This window comes from Camelus bactrianus, chromosome 4 (assembly GCF_048773025.1).
Source record: "Camelus bactrianus isolate YW-2024 breed Bactrian camel chromosome 4, ASM4877302v1, whole genome shotgun sequence".
In the NCBI taxonomy this organism is placed as follows: Eukaryota; Metazoa; Chordata; class Mammalia; order Artiodactyla; family Camelidae; genus Camelus; species Camelus bactrianus.
This window is the reverse complement of record NC_133542.1, coordinates 13738026-13757061: the sequence shown is the minus strand read 5'-3', so window position 1 is coordinate 13757061 and position 19036 is coordinate 13738026. Positions and strand designations below refer to the sequence as shown.

General features: G+C 40.3%; 1 protein-coding gene across 2 annotated transcripts in view; it reads left to right on the top strand.

The window, feature by feature from the left end:
* Nucleotides 1-877: 877 nt before the first annotated feature.
* The window catches only part of TEK (TEK receptor tyrosine kinase), a 90456-nt gene continuing 72297 nt past the window's right edge, over nt 878-19036 (top strand). The window contains exon 1 of one of the 2 annotated variants that reach the window (XM_045518754.2): nt 878-1470. In XM_045518754.2, coding sequence (XP_045374710.1) covers nt 1419-1470 — 52 coding nt within the window. In that variant the 5' untranslated portion in view covers nt 878-1418. The remainder of the gene's footprint in view (nt 1471-19036) is intronic. The other variant, XM_010957893.3, reaches the window with a different exon arrangement.

The window sequence follows — 19036 nt, the reverse complement described above, 5'->3', positions numbered from 1 at the left end:
GCCATTTTACAACTGCTGAAACTGAGGCTTAAAGTGTAAGTAATTTGTCTCATGCCGCTCGTGAATTTGAATCTAGGTCTGTTTGAAAATACACCCTGAGCTTTTCTACGCCGGTGGACTGGAAGCCTCAGTTGATTCTCAAGATCATCACCAAAGTGGTAAAACCTGGGACAGCAATTAGGCAAGACTAGCAGCATCTGCCTTTCCCTGTGGTGAGCAGGAAAAGAAGCAAACAACTCCTTCCTCGGGCATGAAGGCAGCATGATGACTTGAAAGTTGGCTCTGTATTCTAAAGTCATAATTCGTATTTTGGTGAAATTATCATCTGGATAAGTTTCGGGTCTCTGATCTCACTACAGGTATGGTTTCCCCAGAGGCTGTTTTCCTTTTGGCCTAGGTACCCTCTCTACTCTTAGGAATCATTTTTATCTCACTCTAATCACTTATAGTATTTGGGTTTTACACAGGCTAGTTTTAAAATTTTGGATATAATTTGCTTTAAAAAATATCTTGGCCAGTAACCAGGAAATCCCTTTTAGTATGACTAAAACCCTTCTGTGCCAAGTTCTTTAAGAAATCAGACCGTCTTCAGCTAAATTGTTAATAAAAAATTAACTCTATAGCCAGTAGCATGGATCTCTTTGGGCTCTTGGCCAACAAATAAGCCATCTGTGTGAATAAAAACAGGCTAACAGTTTTGGACTCTGGTCTCTGTGGCCACATTGAGCACTGACCTCACTGGTAATTACCCAAATGAATTGTTCTGGAGGTTGTGTTCTCTCATCACGAAAACTCCTTTTCCCAATGCAAACCATGTGGGTTAAAACAAGAAAACAGAAGCCAAAACTCCTCCCCATACCCAAAAGCCCCTTCTGTCAGGATTCTCATTTAAACCTGGGAGAGCTGTGAGAGAGGGCTGAGAACGGCTGGCCATCAGCGCATACCATACAGAGGCGGAGGGCTTGTTTTTCTCAGTTTCCCGCCTAGGAGAGGATACCCCTATTGTTTCTGAAAGTGCTGACCAGGACCCACACTTCCAACAAAAATTCCTCTACCCCTGCCACAGCAGCAAAAGCAGCAGCAGCAGAAGCAACGGTAATAGATAAGTGTTTTGATGAATTGCAAGATGGACAGGGCTCACAGTTCCCCCAGCCCTGCTGATACCAAATGCCTTTAAGATACAGCCTTTCCCATCCTAATCTACAAAGGAAACAGGAAAAAGGAACTTAAAACTCCCTGTGCTCAGACAGAAATTAGACTGTTACAGCCGGCTTCTGTGCTGTTCCTTCTTGCCTCTGACTTGTAAACAAGACCTAGTAGAACATGCGAATGGAAAGTCACAAACCTCTGGGTGTTTGAAAGGCTCCTTGGGACCTCATGCACATCTGCAGAAACTGGATGGAGAGATTTGGGGAAGCATGGACTCTTTAGCTGGCTTAGTTCTCTATGGAGTCAGCCTGCTCCTTTCAGGTAAGGTTTGGCTTTATTATTTTATTTTATTTTATTTTATTACTTTTTTTTTTTTTTAACAGTTAGTGATTATGGGGTCTCTCACCAGCACTTAGTGCTGGTTAACAAGGGGCATCTGCGGCACAGGCACTGTGTCTCTGACTCTCCATTTAATGTCTATAACGATTGACGTGGAAAGTCCTTGTGGTGTGAGCTGATTTTTCTAGTTTCTCTTCTGGATTATTGCCCCATGTGTTACCACAGACTCGGTGAGGACTGATTAGGTCACGTTAGTTGAAGAGACACGCTAACTGTGGTGCATTATTTTACTGTTCCTCATTCTGGATAGTTTTCTTATTTGGTAAAAAAGCAAAACCTGGCTTTACCTAATTCAAAGAAAATCTTCAGTGATTGAAAAAAAAATCAAATTTATGCTGAGAATTTTGGGGACCCAGTTGAGGCATTGTACAATCGTCATTTTAAATGAGAACAAAAATTCTTCTCTATGAAGATTTTATATTTGCATCCTATTTTAATCAAAGTAGTCAAATGCTCCGATTTTTGTTTTTTTTTTTAGAGTTGGGGTCAGGGAGATTAGGGCTATATAGTTTTTGTTTTATTTTTAAAAGTGTTTAGTGTACAGTAATTCATAACGTCTTTATTGGCCCAATAAAATGAAAGTTGAGGCAGTTACTCAGATCACTGGGCACAGAAGAGTATCAATATCGGTTGTGGGTTTAAGCAATGGTTGGCCCGAACGTGTTTAGATTTAGTGTGTCTGGCTCAGACTCTGGATGGCGGCGTGCCTCATAGTTCATTCACCCTATGGGATGCCTGTGAAAGTGGTGTCAAAATACGAAATATAAATCACAACTAGAATGGCCATCGATCTATCCTCTTCAGTCTGAAAGCACTCTAATTATTATAGTGAAAATAGAATTGATACAGGAAATGAATTTGGGGAAATTTACTGAACTTAGCAGTGTGGGAATTTGATCCAAGTATACATAAGCATCTGGTATATTTTATATTTTTATGTGTTTGAAATATTATTAAATATTTTTAAAATTAATCCAGTAAAGTAACAGAATTGCATGTAAAATTTGTTTATAGCTCTTCAGTTTGTTTTCTACAATCAATTACATTGAGGATTTAATAATATTTTCAAGACTAAGAATGTGTAATGCAAATTGCTGAAAGTGAAAGATTATCTGAGATAGTTTCAGTACTTATGTAGAAATTGTTTATGTTAACATAGAAATAATGCTGGTCCTCTGATAATATGCGTCTTTAAATCAAATAATTATCATAATTCAATTTTTGGTTTGTTTTTTTTCTGTGTTACATATTTACCAGTGGCATGAAATCTGGAACTGGTTCTACACCAGGGATTATAGTAATGCAAAGCCCAGGGGTCTACAGTTGCTCTGAAATACTTTTCAGGTTAAATAATACACACACACGCACACAAACTGTTTTAACTCATTTTTTTTTTCTGCAAAGTGACTTATGTTATGGCACTTTGCCATATAGGCTTAAAAACACTGTCATAAAATCAAACCAAAAAATTATGTGGCACAATAGTTACTCTGTGTCTACACCTTAGTTACCTGAAAGTACAGCACTAAGTTCAGCAGGGAGAAGGCTGAGGAGAGGAGTTTCTTGCTCTTGTTGAAAAGGAAGGGTAACACCAGCAAGGCTGGTTTCTGGAGTGGGTCTGTTGTGCTAAATCCTAACTTATATTTCCCATCTCAGCCTCCATGAACATAAATACCAAAGGCTTGATAGTTGCAATAACAAGGATCCAGCACGATTATGTCTACAGGCATAGGATCCCATTCTTCAAATCTGACTGCCCTGGTAGACTACAGTAATGGAGCAAGGGGCTCATGGTTTATGGATTTATCTCCCTAGTCCAGTGGGTTTTACTGACTCCTTTTTTTCTGAACAAATAGAACTGAAAAAGGTCACATTGCTTCAGTGAAGGTGGCTCTGGGTGGCAGATGCTGACCCATGAGAGGGTTGGAGGAGGTATGTAGTTTTTAGGAGGTTTCCCTTAAAATCCTTCTAGATTCTGGTTCATTCCCCTCCCAATTGAGAATCATGGCCAATATCAGCTTACAAGCAAGTTCTAAAAATGATACTAGATTTTCCCTACTCTCCCATTCCTCAGCAAACCAAACTGCTCTCTCTAAAGATTTGTACCTACAGAAAAACAAAATAAAACAAATCGCTCTTTGTGCTTTATCATACTATGTTCTTTGTGATCAACACTGATCCAGTGCAAAGTCTCTAGTAGCATGCCTTCATGCCTCTTTCCTGTCTTATTTGACATTTTAAGTAACAACCTGGATTCAGAGATACTGGTTATCTTGTTTTAAGTAGCAGAGAAAATTGAGTTGTAAAGAAAGTGGTCCAGATGGAACCTACTGAATTAGTGCTGGCCTTGGAAGGCTAGCATCAAGTCTGAGTAATCAAGGGTAGAAGTCTAGAAGCTGGGTTCAGAGACACACCTGGGAATTATTCCCAGAGGGAGGAGTTTTGCTTCCTTCACAGATGCTCCCTCTTAAGCATTGTCTTTATTGGGAGGTCTCAGCTTTTCCTTTTCAGCTCTACCCTGGAAGAGCTTCCTGTAAGAGTCTAGTTCTTCTAAGACATCCCTCCAAGAGGGAAGGAATCTTTCAAGTTGGTCTCAGAAGACCATGTTGTATCCTCTGGGGGTTTCAGATGGGTGGGCTTCAAAGTTTTCTGACATCAGTTTATCTCCTATGGCTTTATTCCTAGAAAGATATGTGTGTGATTGTGTCACCAGCTTATTCCTTGTAGATGGCTTTTTGTTTGGAGCACAGAATCAGGATTCAGATAGATTTATCTATGCTAGAAGAGTGGACCAAACCCAAGAGATACCACTTCAAAATAGATAAATGTCAAGTTCTGTGTTTGGGTTTAATAAATAAATTATGTATGTTCCAGGTGAGAGAGACCTGGTTTATTGAAAGTTCTAGTGAATGACATCCAAGTTTTGGTAATACACAAAATTCATAGGAGCCAACACATGCTTTCCTTGCTAAAAAGGTAATACATAAGTTGTAATAGTTTGCATTAGTAAAAATAGAAGGTCCAAATTAGAGATGGTAATCAATCTACTACTACTCAGAGTATACCCATTAAACACTGAAAATACTAAGAAATTTGACAGCAAACATAGTAGACAAACAGGAATGTAAGTGCTTTAGAAACCTTGTCATACGGTAACTTGGAGTCAGGAGAGAAGAGATAAAGGAGCAGCATTTTTATGGGTTTCCACATAGAAGAAACCATAGATTGACATTGTATTTTGCCAAGTCTAGGATCCAGGCATGGAGGGAGTTGCGCAAAAGAGTTTGGCTTTACTGATGGAAGCCTTCTAAACCCTGGATCACCATGCCCATAAGGAGTGAGCTCCCACACTAGGGAGGGTTGAGGTGTAGGTTGCATGATCAGCAATCTTTAGGAATGTGAAAAGAGGATCCTTTTCATTATCTATGACTCCTTACTGATCACTTAGGTAGATAGGGTTCTGAAAAAGCATCAAGATCTTTGCCCAGTGAAATCAAACTGGATGTGTTTCCTGAATGTGGACCTAGATATGGTTGCTTTACACAGAATTGTAATTCGGCCAACATGCTTTATGAGAAGAAGAAGCACATGTCCTTGTGCTATGATGATTCTCTTTTGAAGCCACTGCTCTGTGAGGCTGATGTGAAGCTCATCAAGGCTGCAGGAGAAGGAGTTAAGACTATGGATTGTGAAGTCACCTAAGGTTAACCTCAAATTGGATGACCATGGGCAAGTTGATTCCTCTAGAGCATAGTTTTCTCACTTTTTATATTTGAAAGTACCTTTTTCCCAGAGTTGCTATAAGCATCAAGTATGATAATGCAAGTAAAGTACTTTGCCAGTAAGAACTCTCTTAGTAAATGAAGCTGGTGGAATCAAAAGAGAAGTGTTGCTATGAGGACCCCTGTGCTAGTTCAAGACCAATCTAATCTTTTCCAGGTGTAGGGGAGTCACTACTCATAGAGGCAATCTCTTTCTAAAAGACCTCAACACAATCCAGTTCCCCAGATTTTGTGCTGGTCACTCCCAACTTGACCAGCCGAAACACTTGGCCTGCTGTCTGGTGCTGTCCCTCACCCACCCCTGCTCATGGCTCTTCTACTTCATCCAGCCCATCGCCACAATCTATGCCTGCTTTCCACTTGGCTCTTGTTCAAGCTGTTCCATCCATTTAGAAATGACATTCTCCATGGTCACTCTGGAAGCAGAATTCAACTCAGTTTACCTCGGCCCCCTCTTCCTCATGATGTTCTTTCCCTTAATTTTGAATTCCCTTCCCACACAGGCTGTGTCTTTGAGCTTTGGGCACATAGATTTAGCCCAGTTAACCTCTAAAAATCTTTGACGACAGTTATTATTTCCTTTTTATTCTCCATAGTGTGTGTATTTAATGTTCAGTAATCTTTATTAAATGGTGTTTAATATGCCATAGTAAGAAACTTTTGGTATGTCACAGCAGACCTGAAAGAAAGAGGGAGAAGGATTGTTGTAGAAAGGGTTTTTAAACATTGAAATAATAATACAGTAAACAACAACAACAACAACAGAAATAATCAATTTCATATACATTGCAAGTGGTATTCATTCATATCTTAAGTTGGCTTATGTTAAATATTTGCTGTAAATAAGATCAAAAGGAAAAATCCCTTTCTTGCCTTAGGTGTGAAACAAAAAGATATACTTATGAAAGTGGGTTTAACCAGATCTTTATAATTACCTTATATAAGGTATTGTACAGTTATTGAACATTACTTTAAAGATATGCATAGTTTTTATTCAGTAGACATTTATTGAGTTATTGCTTGCCTATAATTCCTTCATTCATTTGTTTATTCAACTATCATTTCAGTCAGTGAAGACATATTAAAGACTTACTTTGCACCAAGTACTGTACTAGATACCAGGAATTCAAAAAAGGATGAATTATTTTTCTCGCTTTGCTAAACTCACATTTTAGTAGGAAAGATGAATATAGGCAGATTAAATTATATAATAGGGATATCTACAAAATCTAGCTTTTTAAGAACTATAAAAATTTTTATTGGCTCCAGTAATACAAAATGCAACTTTAAAATCCAGATTAAACGTAAATGTTTAGATGTCTAAAAACAAATAATGTCAACTTTATTACTTGCTAAATTTAGTATACATTGTAACATTTGAAAATAATCTGTAGGTTAGATTTTCCTCACTTTGCAAAACCTAAGTAGTAATAAATATTGCCAAAAAGTATGGCTAATGTAGTTATGAGTTACCCATGGCCGAATGATTTTAAAATGAAGAAAATGAAAAGGAAAGAAAGAACTTCCCATCTGAGGGAGTAGAGGGTGTGAAACAGCAGGGCAAGCTTGAGGAAGCTGAGTAAGGCTGGAACGTAGGGAGGAGGTGGTGAATTAGGGTTGGGTTCAGGTCAGGAAGGGCCTTATAGCCATTTTAAGTCATTTGTACCTCTTTCTGTACATGTGGAAATTTAGTAGGGTGTTTGTTCTGTCATATCTGATTCATGTCTTGGAAAATTCACTCTGTTAATAGTGTGGAGCCGGGATTGACGTGGCAGAGACTGTAGGCCTGGACCAGTCTGCCTTCCTAACAGTCCAGGCAGGAAGGCTTGGGTGAAGAGGGGGATGGAGAGTGTTTAGAAGGTGAAACTGTCGGTCTTGGTCTTTGGTCATGTATTGGAGGTTGTGATAAAGGCAAGTGATAAGCATTGCTCCAGGCTTCTGCTTTGGGAAATGGTGGTGTCATTCACTGTGCTGGGAAACATGGCAGAAGGAACTGATTGGTGATGGGCTGGGATGAAGTAGATAATTATTTAGTACATGATAATTTTGAGTTTCCATGTAAAAGGGATATTTAGCAAAATTTGGCTCCCTGAGTTTGAAGCTCAGAAGAGGAGGATTGGGCAAGGGATTGAGACATAGAAATCTTTGTTTATGGTAAGTAAAGCCACGGACGTGGATATGTACCAAGATTGAAGTGATGGGAAGAGAAAGAGGAGATAGCCAGGATTCTGGAAAGAAATAGTCAGGGGTTGGTAGGAGAAGAAACCCAGTCACATTCCTTTCCGGGGATTTCAGAGAATTGTTGTGATGGCTAAGGAAGGAGAGAGGTTCAAGAAGGGGGCGGTGAAATGCGGGCAGCAGAGTGACAGCCTGTGGGCCTGGCCTGCGGGCACCAGACTGCAGGTGTGTTGTTTCACAGAGAGCCAGCTGTACTGATAGCATTACTGAACCAGAACTGGAAGGGATGTTAGAAGATCAGCTGGCATCACTCCCAGCCTTCAGGAAAGGGAATGTCTAATGTTGCCTCCCTTATTTCTGGAATTTTAAACTGATAACCCAATTCCCACCACTCTAGCCAGACTATTCCTTAACTCGCATCACACATGCAGAATGTTTTTTGGATCCAGCGGTGCCTGCTCTCCTCTGCATCCCTCACCCACTGCCTCCTTTTGTCCCTTCGGGAATCTGACCATCCTTCTCCCTGTGTTCCTTCCCAGAGGCTGCGGGGGCAGGTGTGGAGACATGGATCTGCCGGATGGGCAGAGTCCTGACTCTTTTCAGCACAGCTGTTGATGAGAGACAGTGCCTTCCCACTGCCTTGCACTGCGTGTCTAACGTGGTACACACGTAACAAAGAGAGGGAGAAAACCTAAAGGTGAGCCGAAGGAGCCCACCAGACAACTGGCTGGAGGCATCGTGGGTGGCTGCTGTTGGCTCTCTACTTGTCACAGCCCCTTGCCCGGGACTTGACCAGTGAGGTGTGTGTGGCGGTCCCACCCATCTCAGCAGATCTGTCAGCTTTCCCGCTTTTGTTAGTGGGTGATATCATGCTTCCTGGGGGGAGCGCTGGAAGACAATGCTCGGCCACTTTCCTCCAGATACAATAGGCGGAGTCAGGAAGGCAGTATTGACATTGCTGGGGCCGGGGAGGCACTCACTGCTCTGCGGCCGTCAGATGGTGAACCAACTTAACCTTGGCACACAGGGGCTGGGTTGTGCAAGGCGTCTGGCTCCGGAGCCAAAGGGGACTCCACCCTGGGGACAGGAGTGCTTTAGACATCTGGGAGACTGGGATGGGCTTTGAATTCCGATCCCTGTGTCAAAAACAACCACAAAGTTCTATTCGTATCAGGAATAACAAAAATGACCACCACAGACTGAATGCCTCAATGGGCCAAGTGTTTAATATGATTCTTAATATCTCATAAGAATCCTGCACAATTGGTATTATTATTTTTTAGTAGATGGTGCAGCTGAAGCTCACAAAGTTTAAGTGACTTGACTAAGGTTAAGGTGTAGTGGAAATTCATTATTTTGGACTGCCTAACATTCCTATTTTTCGACAGCTGACTTGCTTTCCCTCCATTGATGGGACTGCCAATCATTGATCAGAGTGTACTGTCCATCTGACAATAGCAGCTGGTTCAGATGGAGGGTGCATGACCCAGCAGGGCTAGGTAGACTCTTCTCTGGGAATTTACGAGCAAGATGTTCTCTTTCCTCAGTAGGGACACTACACCTGGAGCCACCAGCTTCCCTGGACACTTGATGGAAGCTAGTCTTTGGCAGGAGAGAATGAGGACAGTAACAGAGAGAACAGAGCCCAGACAGGTACTCAGAAATTATTTGAGCCCTGGGTCCAGTGGTTTTAGATCAGAGACCCAGCCCTGCCCTTTCCAGTTATGGAAGCCAGTTGCCTTTATTTGCTTGTGTTATTGAGTTGTTCTCTGTCTCTTGAAGATGAATAGTCCTGAGTGACCACACATGATCTCAGTAGGAATGATGGATACAAGAATTAAACTGGGAATGAGTGGAACCCAAATCCTGTGCTCTTTTAAACACTTTCCTGTTCTGCCTCCAGCTAGTGTTTCATGGTTACTTCAGACTGGTTCCCAGAAAATGAGGCTGATCACAGTACTTATTCATGTAGTTTGGGGAGAAGATTTTAAAAGATACCACTAAAAAATACTTTGTATCATATGGGTACACATTGAGCACTCAATAAAAATCCAATATTCTTGGTTGCTTACTTATAAACAAAACTGGAGGCACTTAAATCACTTTCTACCAGTCTTTTCAAAGCACATCTCCACCTATGAGGGCAGGAACTCATACTCTGTGTCAGCTGCAGCTCCCTGACTTCCCTTGCTGCAACTTAACATTGGTACCCTAAGCCTGTCTTTGTCTTAGGGACAAGGAGAGAAAAATTTAGAGCTGTATTTTCTTGGGATTTTGCTAAAAATCTGGAATATCAGGTGGGGGATTTCCTTCCCATGGCCCTACGAGCTGGCAAGATGGTACTCCCTAGTTTTCTCCTGCCAGCACCCAGTTGCCTCTTTTCTCAGGTCTTGACCAAATAGAGGCTCTAGGATGCTTTGCCCTAAATTGTTCCCACCTCATTTATCCCAAACCTATTAACTCCTAGTTCTTGAAAATTTACGGTGGAATTGTCAGTTCTAAGTGCAGTGTGCCTCACTTTAGACCAAGCTCATTACTAGATTTTTGGACCCCCTCCTGGAGGAGTGCACGTGTGTGGGTATGTGTGTGACAATAGCCCTGCCCCTATTTCGCCACCGCCTTTCCTTTCATTCCTCCTCCTCTTAGTCTCAGTTCCTGTTTGTGTCTAACACCTCTTGAATCTGGAAAGCACTTTCTAATTTTGGGGGGTTGATTTAAATACCCGCCTGTTTTACTTTTTATTGCTACCCCTTCAGGATCAAAGAGCAGGGGGTTGGTGGTAGATGGTTGCTGGTCAGCAGCATTTCAGGAGCCAGTCTTTGTCTACCTCACCAGGCTCCTATGATTCTCAGTCCCTCAGGCTCTGTTGCAGGTGTATAACAGTCATTCTAGGATCTTTGTGGTTTCCAAACCTACACTTTCAGGCCTTTGAGTATGCAGAGCCTCTGCCCTGAATGCCCTCTTCAGTTTCTCTTCTTCACCTGTCTGACTTATTCATGCTTTGAGGTTTATTTCAGGTGTCATTTCTTCTAAGAAGTCTTCCCAAAACTTCTTGCATGGATTAGGGCCCTTCCTTAGCCTGGATCCAAAAATGTGGCCTGAAGCAAAGGCATACGTGCAGGTAGATTATGTGGGAAGTGATCCCGGGAGCAAGAGTGAGGGGAATGGAAGCATACCAGCATGTGTTATCACACTGGCCATTGCTACAAATGCCTAGTGCTCCAGATCTTCTGAGGAGCCTTCTAAAATGAGACTCAGAACTATTCACCTGCAAAGGAAAAGGAAAGGCATTCATCCATTGCTCTCCTCTGCTCTGTTCAAGGGTCATATAGATGTAAGAAGCTAATAAGTTACTGCTGGTGTCCTATGCTGTTGTGCCAGAGAAAGTCCCAGGGGAGGAAAGGAGATACCCTCCCGTGGGCTCTGGGTGAGCTACTTTGAGATTATACCTGTTCAAAGCTGGTGGAGGCCTGCTCAGAGGTGGCTGCAGAAGCAGCTGGAGCAAGAGCTGGGATGGGGAAGATTTGCTTTGGTGCCCAAGAGGCACTGGTTACAGACACCCCTGTATTTGCCTTTGCCATAGTACTTAGAATATTAAATTACACTTTACAGTTTACTTGATGGTTTGTCCACTAGGCTATGGACTGTGTTTGGCATTTCAGGACTCTCAGCACCAGCCATAGTATACTGGTTGGCAGAGAAATGCTTTAGTAAATGGTTTTGCATTAGATTAAATGTTCTGACCTAGTGCTTCCCTGAGTGTGTTACAAATACTACTGCTGGACCGAAAGATGATTTTATATGGTGCTTGGAAAAGTATTCTTAATGTTGATATTTATTTGTTTGTATAGATATGTGTATAGGTATTGTATCAATCGTATAATTTCATGACTATTTTGGCATGATATGAAACTAAGGAAAAAAGATGAGTTAATTTAAAGAGAATGGCTAATAGAATAACTGTATAGGTCTTATGGTGACTGAGCAAGAATCATGCAAATGATGTATACATTAATACAGATTGAGAGACACTGTTCTAACAGATTGAGCGAATCAGTCCTTTTTAGAACTCTGTATGTGTGTGTTCAAATAACAAATAGAAAAGGGAGGAGGGTATAGTTTAGTGGTAGAGTGTGTGTTTAGCATGCACAAGGTCCTGGGTTCAATCCCCAGTAACTCCATTAAAATAAATAAATAAACCTAGTTACCTCCCCTCCCCAATAAATAAATAAAAATACTTAAAAAAAAAAAAAAGAAGGATCATAATAGCACCTACCTCTGGGGGTTTTTTGGGGGTGGGATTAAATGAATTTGTTCATGTACACCATTTAGAACAATACTTAAGCTTAGAAAACATAAGGTAAATATTAAGATTGTTACTAATTTTATCCACCCCCCCAATCACCATTCATGTGTGATAAAGGGTTTTGGGGCTCTGTGCCACCAGAGTGGCTATGGAAGAGATAGGGTTGACTTGATAAAATTGTCTCAGCATCTGCCATTCTCCATTGGTAGAAAGGGCTCAAAGGAGTGACCTTCTGAAGATCCCCCCAGATCACTCATTTACAAACTCTTTTCTTTCTCTCATACATGCTTTTAAGGCCCCCAGCAGTGTGGGCTTGCTTTGTGCTGCCTGGTTCTCCAGTCCCCTTCCCACTGTGTCACTCACACCCAGAGTCAGCAGTGCTTTCCACACAAACCATCTGCCAAGAGGTGTGGATCTGGAGCCAGAAGCACACAACAGCTGCAGAAGCTAAGCCATATTCCACGGCCTCTAGTAATCTCACAACAGTCCTGGACACAGCCCTGACCAGTGAGTGACTCTAGATTACATAAACTGTCAGCAGAATGTGATTCCAATGTGAGTAATATGTGAATTCTGCCAGCTGCTTCTGAAATCAAACAAAAAACTGTGTTGTTGCCAGCTGGGGGAAAAAAATCGCTATTGATTGCATCACTGTCTTCCCATTATGGCTGGGGATAGCCAGTGACTCAGGCTAACTTCTGCTAGAGGCCCTTCTTCTCCCCTAGAGGTCACTTTCTGATGGAACTCATGACTTGGAACCCCCACCAAGACCACCTTTCACCTTAACCAGGTAGTGCTATGAGCACAGACTCTGGTCACAGATGAATCTGGGCTGGAGCCCCATTCAACAATATGATAGCTGTGTGACCTTGGGCAAGTCATTTCACCTTCCTATAGATTGGAGATACTAATGTTACCCACACTAAAGAGTTGTGAGGATTACATGATATAAGTAGGTCAAATGCTTAGCAAATTTCAGTTCATAAAAAATGCTCAATAAATACTAGCTTTCATTATTTCCGCTGTCTCCCTGTGCTACTAGCTGTTGCTCCTAAGAGCATCCTGTCTCCAGGAAGCTGTATAAGTGTTACTCTGTTCCATTCCATCCCATCTCAACATATCTCATTCTTCCCTAGCCCATTCTATTCTGTAAATATTTTTTTGAGCCCCTACTCTGCTCAGCATTGGGTCAGCAGATACAAAGATGAATAAGATAGAATCCATGCTGCTGTGGAAGTTGCTGCTGGAGTGTGAGCTGCAGATAAACATACAGTAGATTCTTGTCACTCATAGTAATTATATTCTATAAACCACCCACATTGGGTTAGAATTCTACAAGTCTTAACATTTTGGTCAACTAACCAATACATAACCCTGTTTTGTGTGTGTTTTTGTTTTAAAGACAAATCATTTCATACATATGGCAGATTCATTCACATGGAACTCGTAGCCAACAGCCCTCAAACTCTAGCCTGAACCAAGCTTATCTAGCACATACTTTCTTCTAAGGCACATCATAGTTTTCTTGGCCTTAGGAACACTAGACAGCATTTCAACACTATGCGTGGAGGCCAATTTAAATGGTGAAATTGCCAACAGAAAGCACAAAAACGTGGAAAAGTGGCGCCTAATAAACTGTAGAAAGGACACTGGTTTACAGTATGAGCTGGGTAGAGCGATGCCTTTTTTCATCTCCGTTGGGAACAGATGCATCTGAGGACACAGGCTTTCCCTGCTTTGCACATTAATTCAAATGACTGAGAAGGCACCATGAGTATCAGTTTTGAGGTTACAAATAAACTGTAGGTAAATTCACAGATATAGAATCAACCAGTAATGAGGATAGACTGTTCATACAAATGACTAAACAACTCAGACTGCAATTAAGTGTCCGCAAAAGTACAGGGCCAGCACAGGAGAGAGTAATGGATTCAGTCTGGGACATTCAGAATCCTGTAACTAGAATAGACTTTCAAATGCTGAAGAGTGTTCCTGGCAGCAGGCAGTAGAGATGGAAGCATGGCAGGGTAAAAGCCTGTGGCTCGGTGCAACCAGATTGGGGCTTATGGGTGGAGGGATTTCTGCCTCTCTACTGTACTCTGGAGCTCAGATTTGACTGGATGGCCTTAAGTAGGCCCCTTCTCACCCACATCCATTTTGTTACCCCAAAGGGGAAAGGAAAAGACCTCAGTTCTTATCTTACCCAAAAAATAAGGATTCATATGGGAGATGAAAGCATTGTGTAGTGAAGGATTTTAAAGATTTTGTTAGCAAAGGGAAAGTACACCTCCAAGAATGGGAGGCAGCTGATCCAAGGGTGGATAGCAATGGTCTTTGTCTCTTCTCTTATACCCTAGTTTAGAAGTAGTCTCTTGACTGATTGACAGCTCTTGCCTCTGGAGTGCTTAGTCATGCTCGTCCCCTTTTGTGCCAGTCCTTACCCATGATGCACACAGAAAAACCCATGGGGGACATAAACCACAATGCTAATTATATTACAATGAGCATTGGGTCATGTCCAGTTAGGTCCTAGTCACTACCATGCAGTCATGGCCGTTGGGTTCTAACCGGTTTCTTGCTGGCACTCAGAGGAAGTAAAGCCCCTTTATGCTGAAGGTGGGCATACCACCATCTTCTGGAACATCCTCCCTCTCCTCCACCTATCTGCCCAGTGCCCCCACTTATCTACCTTCCTAACAATTTAGAAGCAAGACTCAACACTCTGTAATGTCAGCAAGTAACAGTTTTTGGTGGGTCAAAGGAGAAGGTGACTTGTGTTGTATAGCGTGCAAAACTTAGTAAATTCATGAGTGGATGTCTCTGTGTTCCTCTGGCTTAATTCCTCTCCAGCTCCCAGCCACCTCCTTTCTCCTTCCTGCCTCCCACTGCCTCTACTATTCCAGGTAATTCTTTCTCTACCACTCACATTCACCACTCTGCAAAACAAAAGCCAGCTAGGTATCCAGCCCCCTCTCCTCTGGAATCCTAGCAGGGGCGCAGTGTTGTTACTCAAGCAAGGCTCTCGGGAGTTTTCACTCCACTCTCCATTCCCCACTTCAAGGGGCCAAATATTCACCTGGTAAAATGTGTCCTCTGTATTTTGGCATAAGCAATAAAGAAGTACAAGTTCCTAGATGAGTTACCACTCCCTAGTCACTGCCTTTGCTGGTTATTCCTGACAGAATAAGTATTTTCTCATCTTGGGCACGTGATCCATGGTTTCCACAGTTTTTAAAGAGCCTAGTCCAGGCCCTAGCCACACTACATATTCAATAAACTAATAGATTTCCACTAATCTGATGATTTTGGGAAAAGATACATTTTTGTAATATTTTCCTCCACAAAACTGAGAGGTAATTTTAATTATTGTAGTTTTCTTCCATATTTCACAGCAAGGTTATGTAATTTTCGTCACATTTTTTTCCTAATAATTCTCATCAAAATCTCCCAAAATACTGTTTTCTTAACTTAGCAAAATAATTATGGATTTTATCTTAAATAAGGAGTGGGAGGAACAGTTGAGAAAATCCTGGGAAAAAAGAGTAACGTCTTGGGAATAGCTTTACTAGATGTTAAGGCAGAGTATAATACTGTAATAACAGTGGGTTATAGTCTAAGAGAATGGACACACAAATCAACATACTAAAAAGGCCAGTACCAGACCTAAGTTTATACAAAATTTTAATATCCTATAAAAGACACAGATCAGTGAGGAAAGGAATAATAGTTCTGGGAAAATTAGTTTTCTGTTTGGAAAAAAATAATTGTTTAAAAAAACCCATCCGTTACCATACACCAAAGTAAATTCCAAATGGATTAAAAAGTAAATGTAAAAAACCAAGCCATCAAAAGACGATGGAAGTGAATATTTATTGACTTTTCTTATGGAAAAGGCCTTTTTCAGTTTAAAAACAATGGAAGAAACCACAAAAATAAAAATCAATATATTTAGCCACATAAATATCTTAACTGGTAATCCAACAATAAGCAAAGTTAAAAGGCGAAGAACAAAAGAATAATACATGCAACAAATATGGCATATAAGTGATAAAAGCTTTTTCATAAAAGAAGCTCATTGAAACTGACAGGAAAATATCAAAACATCAATAGAAAAAAGAGAGGAACAAATAATTCACAAAAGGAGAAAATACAGATGACTAATAAGCATGAGAAAAAGTTTACCCTCCTAATTAAAATTAAATCAAAATAAGATACTAGTTTGCTATATCAAGCCAGCAAAGATTGAAAGACAAGTGAGAATACTTAATAATACTTGGTGGGGGTTGATGAAATGTTCACTCTCATGCACTGTAGCTTTTTAGATAGAAACTTGACAACGTAAAGCAAAATGTTAATAATAAGATCTAAAATACTATGGTAAGTTTAAGTAAAAATTCGGGATATGAAATTGTATTTGGTTTTTACCCTAGGAAAAATTTATATATGTTGGTTTCCGCAGTTTCTCTCTATGTATGTTCTGAGAAAAAAAGAAAGGGTATGTTAACAAATGTTAATAAGAGTGAAAATGTTCCTTTCTAACCATTTCTTCCTTCTTACTGTATTTGGATAGGCCTGATTGGTGTTTAAAAAAGGATTTCATCATGAGTTTTTTTAAATTTATATTCTGAATATTATAAAAGGACCATTAAATGCTTTATTTTTGTGATTTTAGAGATGCTCTTGGGTGGTGATTTTTATTCTTAAATTATAATCACCCAACAGGATAAAAATAAATATAAAAGGACTCTTTTATCAGAACTGCTGTCTATTTTGAGTGCATAAAATATTTATGACTATAAAGATATTAATTAATGCCATGTTATTACAGAAAAGAGATTTCAAGAAACAATCTCTTCCTTGGACTTTTTTATTGGGACATGCAGATGGCTTATTGAAATAAGACCAAGAAAGACAATGAGAAATATTTCTTTCTCATTATCCCATTGATTTTTAAAGATTGGGAATAAAAACTACTATACAGATTAAAACTCTGGGTAGTTATTTCAAATTATGGCATTTGCTTTAGCTTCCTTAAAATGTATATTTTTCTGATTACAAAAATAATTTGTGTTCATGTAGAAATATTTGGATACACAGAAAAAACATTAAAAAAAATTCAGCCTCCAGAGTTAACTGACACGCTTCTTAACGATATAAGATATATCCTCTCTCTGTCTCTTTTTCTCTATGTATATATATTTGTGTATGTATATATGCAGAGAGATAGACACAGATTTGGTTGTTTGGCTTAAATACCTGTTAATTATTGTCTTTAAACATAAACCCATTTGTGTAAACTCCCTTTTGTCATGGGAACTGAAAGAGAAAAATAAAGGTTTCAACCACAGGATCATTGACCATTATCCAGAAGGGACCTTGTGGAAAGTGAAGTCACGTTGCTAATCCAGGTCTTCTGATGCTGCCATATTATAATCAAATAATGCCTGAAACAAATTCTGTCCTCTTATACCTAGACTTCCTCACATCACTTAGACTTAACCCTGAGGGATAGAGTGAGGATTCAGGGACATGTGAGGGATGAGGGTAAGTATTAGAAATGAGGTTGGAATGTCACATACACACCCTTTGCTAGTATAGAAAAGCTCTTATTTGTTAGTAAAGAAAAGAGTCATGGCTTGTTTTGGGGGTCATGAAATAGCTGGGAATGACCAAGAATGCCTGATGTCAAAGAGCATCTTTCAACATGACGTGACTTCTGGCTAGGTATCTTTAGTTCTACCATCACCATCTTCCTCATCAACCTTAGGAACCACAGTCAACTGAGCTTGAGTAAGGTGAGGGCTGCAGCCCACCGCTGCCCTCCACAGTCTTCCACCATGGCTTCCTTTGTTATTTTAGTGACCATGTGACATGTCCAAACCTGAGAGCCTGTGTTATCAGCCTATTGCTACTCTTTAGTATTTGTACCCAAACTAATGACCTCAATATGCCTGATTTTCTACAAATCTCCCACTAAACCGTAGGCTGGTGACTTTCATACTTGTGTTATAGAGCACTGGGAGTTCCGAGGAAGTGCTTGTGTGGCTGGTGAGGGTGCAGACTATGACTGTTGGTCTCTGGGCTCTATGCCTCTACTTACCCCCAACTTCTAAGAGAGTAACTCTGCTTTATTTAGTTAACATATTATCTTCTACATAATATCACATTTGGTAAAAGAATGTCTTTGCTTAAATAAAAGTACGTTAGGGAATTACTGGCATGAGTTGTAGGATTTGCTCTGGCAAAGACAGCCCAGAGCTGGAGTGGCAGACGAGTATCCTGTATGAGGAATTATAGGCTAAGCCAACAGTGGTTCCAAGCACAAGTTTTGAAACTGAAGTATGAGCTGTGGAAAGCGGATTTGTTTCTTCTATTTGCAATAGACTGGAAACCAGATAATCATGCCTGTATGTAAAGGCTGGTAAGAAGTTTGAGAGACTCTTCTAGGAGTAAAGAGGATGCATTTCAAGTCGTGAGCTTTCTAACACTGAGTTTTGCCAGTGTAACGGTGAAGATTGTTTGCTACAGAGCAGAGTTGTGGGTGGATGAATTGCATTGATATTAATATTATGTACACTTGAATTAGAGAGTTAACATCATCTCGTTTACTCTGTGAGATTTACTGCCTAAAAACCTCGAGTTCTACAGATCCTTGGGGAAACCGTTGACTGTGTACAACTATTTCCTCCTAAGTTGACCTTTGAGCATTGCTTTCTTTCAAATATTAAAATTCTGAAATTAGCCGAACAGACCTCAACAATCAAGTTTTAATTTCAAGCACACTCAAAAGAGCCAACATTCTGGCTTCCTTAGAATACATTCTACATTATATTCTACATTATACAGTCTAAGAACCAAAGTCAACTTAACCTAGATTTTAACTCTTCTAGGAGCCAAAATTAGCCATTCACATTTTAAAATTCTGATTCCAGGGATTTTGGACTTCAGTTTATAGAGCACATGGTAAATCTTGGTTTCTGGCAGTGACTTTAGACCACAAATGTGTGTCATTCTTAGATGGAGTCAGATTTCATCATTATAGAAACAACAAATTAAAATTTTACAGCCCCTACTAGAAGTCAAGTCCATTTGAAGAGCTAACAAATTAAGAGAACGGAAGCTTTAGCAATGTAGCCCAGAATGCCAGGATTTGGAAGGAATGCAGTTCCCAGTTTCCAGAAACAAATTATACTTATTTCTTGCCCATGTTTGTGTTGCTTCT